This window comes from Papilio polytes, unplaced genomic scaffold (assembly GCF_000836215.1).
Source record: "Papilio polytes unplaced genomic scaffold, Ppol_1.0 DF824102.1, whole genome shotgun sequence".
NCBI classification, from domain to species: domain Eukaryota; kingdom Metazoa; phylum Arthropoda; class Insecta; order Lepidoptera; family Papilionidae; genus Papilio; species Papilio polytes.
Window position 1 is genome coordinate 274,993 of NW_013525102.1, and position 6,202 is coordinate 281,194.

Below are 6,202 nucleotides of genomic sequence, written 5' to 3' on the forward strand. Positions count from 1 at the left end.
GAGCGTGTTCGTGTGGCTCGGCGCGCTATGCTGCCCGCGTGCCAAGGATGACGCGCGGAACATCGCCGACACCTACCTCGCACACGGTACCTACTGCAATATTATACTTGACTCCTCTTTTTATTCTCCCTTTTTCTATTTTTCATTTTGAATTCACTTTCAGATGATCCTATCATTGGCAGATGGTATAGTCCATACTGTGTCTTCAATTTAATTACAATGTTAACTAATCAATGATTTCTCTAACGATATCTAGATCCCGCGGCACGCGACCCTGAGACTCCGATCATAGTGCTGAACCAAGGCCGAGAACCGCCAAACTTCACGGGCTTTTTCCCACACTGGAAACATACTATGTGGAAGGTGAGAATTACATTTGAAAACATTGGATATTGTGAGAATCAAATTGGATAACCTGCCGCGGATACTTTGTGGTATTACAGAATCACAAGAGTTTCGGTGCGATAATGAACGCGCTGGAGGGCAAGGCGATAGTGCAGGGCGGCAACAGCGCGGTGCGGAGCGGCAACAGCGCCAACCAGTTCGACTTGCACGAGAAGTATCCGCCCACGTTGCTGCGCGGGCCCAAGGAGCACCTGCCACCGGACGTCAACCCGCTCACTAAAGAAGTAACTACACACTGCAAAAGTCTTTCTAATTACCTTGATTACTGCCAATGTTCACTAAGAAATGTACTTTCAACTGATTGCATTTTTTTGTAATTAATTTTAAATCGACCAATATCGGTTAAATAACACAAATCTTTCCTCTTTATAATACCAGTAGAGATAAGTAGTGTCATCTCTCCATATTTAGTTACCACGAAAGACCAGCACATGTGCCGAGTTGTCTTTTAATTATTTCTACACGTGTCTCTTGGATGTGAATTTATATATTTTAATGTTATTGCAGCTGTATTTGACGCACGACGATTTCGTGTCTACATTCAATATGGCGTACAGCGAGTTCCGCGCGCTGCCCGGCTGGAAGCAGAGGGAGATGAAGAAAGCTGTCGGTCTCTTCTAACATCATAGCGAGAGTTTTTTTAATCTACGATGTTTATTGAAATGTACTTCGTGACGTCATCTAATTTCTTACAAATTCTTACCGTAACTGTATGCTTTTTTCGGTGCTATCAAATATTTAAACGTAATCTTTTATATACCAAATGTGGTAACCATTTGTTTTCTTATCCTTTTTAATAAAATGACTAATGCTTAAAACGACTTTTTCTAAGTACTTTTTATATATTTTTGCTATAACAACATAAAGAAAATTATATTGGAATAATTTTAAGTCGTATAATGTAGTTTCGATTAATCCATTATTTATTAACGTTATATAAAATGTTTAATGAAATATAAAAATAAAACAATGAGATTTTTAAAATGTTATTTATTTCTCACAAATGTAGCTCTTATTAGCTAAGGCATTAATTTTATGATAAAATTAATAATAATCTTTACAATATACAAATTCCTTAAAAAAATCCATAAAATATTGGTTTTATTTGAAAACATATGTACATTACAATAACTAACGATACATATAACATAGTTTGCCTAGTTGATATGGGATGGGCAGAGTAGCTAAGGCACGTAGTGTTAGTACTGGGTGACACTGCACAAACAAACTCCTCACTGAGTTAACACTCCAACACAGAGTATAAAACAGCCAAAAATATACTCAACAAAACAGCCATAGACAATTATTGACATAGATTAATTGAGTGAGTTTTCGTCTACAAAACTGAAGCTAGTTAGGAACTTACTGTATTAATATGACAAATTGTTGAAAGACGTAATATTACAATAAATAATTTACATAATATTGAGGATTGTACATTGCCCCAGAAAAGCGCTTACGACAATTCGGAAGTATTTCTAAGGCGGCGAATAACGCAGGTTAAAAAAAATACTCCACAAAAATGTCGCAATCAGCCATTAATTATGCGTAAACCAGATTTAAAATAATCGAATTAAATAATAAGAACGAAAAAATAAATGGAAGTAATTCTCGAAGCATAATGCAATTACGTTATCAATTATAATTTTTTTCCAAAACTTCTTTGGCAATCAAAATATATCTTTTTCAAACAAGCATAACAAAATATAATCGAATCGATGTACGATGGAATGGAACGAATACAATAGCTGCCTTATCAAAATATAATTTAAAATAAAATGCATCTCAAAAATAAGCGTACAACGACAATGAATTGATCAAACATTTAAGTACGTTAATATTTAATTCGTAAGTCAGCGTACAAATGAACAGATTATAACCTAAAACTTAATAAAAAAAAACCTAAAAGCGATAACTGGTCAAGCGACAGAGTCGAAAGTGAGAGTCAAATATTAAAACTAAATTAAACAAAACTCAACATAGCTCTTGTTGGAGGAATGTAAACAGTTTGTATAGCATTAATAAACATCGCTTATATCTTTAACAAGAACCAGTAACAACAAAGGCCTGCTCACCTTTAGCACCACGGGGCTCCAGCCTAGGGATGTGCACAACTGGTGACTCATTCTTTTAAATCGATTCAAATAGACTGTACCGATATTGCTTCTAAAAACTTGATAGCGTCAGAAAATGTGAAAAAAAGATCATTCATAAATAATAGTGCATCCCTATTCTAGACAGGATATCACAATGACTGTGGCCTGACGCCGCCGCCCTATTCCCGCTCCAACCGCCTGTCTAAGCCGACAAATGTCCCTCACTTTTTTTTAATCACAAAGTTCTTTTAAAACGTGCTGATTGTCTCTGCTGTTCAATAAGCAAGCAACGAATTATTCGTGAACCGTGTGAAATATGTACTCCCACAACATTTTGTACTTTTCAATCACTATTTATCAGAAAGTTATTTTACAATACATTTACGAGGATATTATCTTAACAAGGCGTTTACCACACTTGTACAGTCAGCAGAAACGTATACATTTACAAAACTATGAAACGTATTAAGACTTTCGGTTTCAAATACTCACATATTAATAGCATGATTTAATAGTCTGAAGCAAGCAGGTATTTTCGTAAATATTTTTACGACCAAAGGCATATATCTATAGCTTTGTAAATGTATTCACTTTTATGCTGATTGTACTTGCGCTTGTTGCGTACGTAGCGCTCTGATTGGCTGTCACATACACATACTCACGTACGTACGTTACGCCTTCGTAAGAAATTGTATATTAAACGATATATCAGGATATAGTATACACAACCTTTGTAATTAAATTTCCATTCGGATTGTACACGATATTAAATAAAATCCCGTATTCATAATACAAGCTGAACAAAATTTGGCACTATACATAATTCATTAATATTAAAGAGTTTTTTTAAGACACTGATTTTCAATTATTGCTTTTGACATAAATATTTACTTACAATAATTATTATAAAATGTTCCACAATGAGTTGTACAAATTTCTATATAATTGATCGATCTCGGGAAGCCCAAAATGGTCCTGCGATTCAAGAACTACAATATTGAGCAACTATATGAAAGATATACTACGAAAATAAAACATACATATGGCACTGGCTTCGATAATGCAAGTGTTTGCAACATAATATATGCTTATACTACTGGGCTCCTTAGTTTCATACTGTGCACAATAACACGAGATAAGGGGGTCCCTTACAGAAAGAAAAATATAAAATAAAAACCTCTATAACTTCAAAAAATAATATGTTCCCCTAACATTAGAGCCCAAAACCTCTATAACATAGACCCTTGATAACTTAAAACCTCTATAACTTAAAATATTTTATGTTTCCCTTGGACTTTAACTTATCGAGGTTCTACTGTAGATATGAGACTGAATTAAAGGCAGGCCCTCTTCTAGACCTAGGCTAGGTCTTAGACTTTAGCGCCGCCTGATATGCGTGATGACGTCACAACCTTGACACGTGTGTGTTGTCGTATAACAATTGTCATGTTATTGTGCACGGGTTTTACATATATCATAAATATATTGAATTGAGAAATTGAAAGTGCGAATTAATACCTTTTAGGAAATATTTCAACATTTATGTTTTCTTATTGTTTTATTATTACAGCTAAATGTTTATAATCGTATTTTAAATGTTGAAGATTGAGAATATTTCGTTTAAAATTATGGTTGAATTCTACAAGGGTCGTAATTTGAAATTTTCAATACTTTACAAGTTATTTCCTAAGGGTCAATACATAATAAATACTTTTAAACAGACATACTTTAAAATATCGTGATTATCAATTCCTTTAGATTCACAGTATTTTTAGTTAACTTAGTTACATATTTTATAAAGTATTATAATATATTGTTACAAAGGCCGTTATGTAGTCCATATGTTTCTGTTAGTGTTACCGAATAATATACAAATATTCCTTTAGTTGAGTTGTAACTTTGTTTTTAATTTTTTTTAATGATTTGACCGGCGAAAAAAGATTTTCAATTTTCCTATTTAAAAATGTCCTATCTGAGTTTTGTTTACTTTTGATTTTATATTCAAAATAATTCTTTACGTTTTTGTTACAATTATTTGAATGTTTCGTTATATCCCTGTCCCTAAAAACCTTTAGCCCGTTTAAGCATCCCCGTCGTCAACAACAACCGTCATTTTGTAAACCGACAAAGCGTAAAACCACCGCATTTATATAAACTCTCAACCCTATTCAAACAAGCCAAGTACAAAAAAACAATTAACGCATGAAACTAATATTTACATAATTTTAATAAAAATCGTATAAAATTTAATGTATTACAGGTAGCGATATACTGCGCAAAAAATTCAAAATCGTCCAACTGATATTAATCAAATACGAAAAAAAACTAACTCTGAGTAAACCAAGCATATTATAATTCAATATGTCAAATAATCGGATGTGATTCTCTAAGCCAAACGATTTAAAACCTTATTGTTAGTACCATAAACACTCTTATTAAATGCAATTTTAGCTTAGGGATGTCCGATGTTATGTGATATCGATAGTAAGTCGAGAAAAATCGATATGTTTAATGCCCTATCGAATAGTTTGTGTGAAAACTACGTTTATTGAAATTTAAGTGTTGGCATAATTTTAAATCATCTTTACTGTTCGAAAAAATTATATTTACACCAGTGTTTCAACAATCGTTTAAATTTCCATCGATTACTTCAATTAAAAAAAATTAAATTATTATTTTGTGAACAATATATCGATATTTTATGCCATCGACCATCCCTATTTCAGATCCAAATATCGATAAAATTTTCAAAACGTGTAAGTACAACATTACGCCTATCACAGGGGAAACGTACAAATTAGAACTTTCTTGTCACTATAAAATACCACAGGACTAGTTATATAAATATATAAACATACAAAAATTGAACATATAATACGGAGATATGTTAATATTTTTTTTTATAAAACTTTTTATGTTATCTGTATTTCTGAGCATTAAATTGAAGCATTACGTGACAAACGTCAAAAATGTTGCTAACAGAAAAATTATTACTAAAAAGACTGTTAATGTCTTTATTTGGGGTCTTTATGTGCACCATTCTTTACATATAATTATGTTATTTATGAGACGTGAAATAGTGATGTTTGTGATATTAATGTAATCGACAATTAAATTTATCTTCACACAATACAAAAACCATATGGAATATTACGTTGAAAGTTAAAACTTTTCGCTTATATTCTATTCGCTTTATATTCTTGGTTTTAGACATGCCTGTCCCACCACTGGCTGATAAAGGCTCAGATAGCTTAAAAATTACGTCATTGTCAGATAAGGTAACAAAATCTGATATTACCATCACATATTTTACATGTTGGATTTTTATCAGACATTTTAAAATTTGGTGGGACAGGCCCTTAATGTCATAATCGATACGTCAATGTCATGTATTTGTTATTTAAACGTAAGAATTTCGCGGCTGCGTTTACACATTTTAGTTTCCAAAATACTACATATTCTTCAATATCTGATGTCTACGGACGAATGTGCTGCATATTCTTGTAATTCATTTATAATTTTGTAAATGTATACATATCTATGGAGCTGACTGTACATCATTAAAAATCCCAGTTTCCATTAGCACTATCGATGTTATTATATTTTTAAAAAGCTATCCAATATCAGTATTCGGAATTCAAAACTGAATTTTCTTATGACATTGAATGACATTGACGGACCATTGACAGTGCAACAGACGT

The 6,202-nt window shown here is 32.5% G+C and overlaps 2 protein-coding genes across 2 annotated transcripts in view; both read left to right on the plus strand.

Moving 5' to 3' along the window:
• The window catches only part of LOC106099416 (villin-like protein quail), a 10,084-nt gene extending 9,847 nt beyond the window's left edge, over window positions 1–237 (plus strand). Inside the window, exon 5 of the mRNA XM_013277975.1 lies at window positions 164–237. Within this exon, the coding sequence (XP_013133429.1) occupies window positions 164–237 (74 nt within the window). The remainder of the gene's footprint in view (window positions 1–163) is intronic.
• On the plus strand, window positions 7–1,179 carry LOC106099558 (villin-like protein quail). The gene is made up of 4 exons (XM_013278128.1): window positions 7–86; window positions 257–363; window positions 444–629; window positions 913–1,179. The coding sequence occupies exons 2-4, from the start codon at window positions 355–357 to the stop codon at window positions 1,024–1,026; spliced, it is 309 nt and encodes a 102-aa protein (XP_013133582.1). The 5' UTR covers window positions 7–86; window positions 257–354; the 3' UTR covers window positions 1,027–1,179.
• The last annotated feature ends 5,023 nt before the right edge of the window (window positions 1,180–6,202 follow it).

Bases quoted from the DNA above. Each gene is read 5' to 3' on its own strand.
- LOC106099558 (XM_013278128.1), top strand. The intron at 630-912 runs GTAACTACACAC...ATGTTATTGCAG, and splicing joins TCAACCCGCTCACTAAAGAA to CTGTATTTGACGCACGACGA.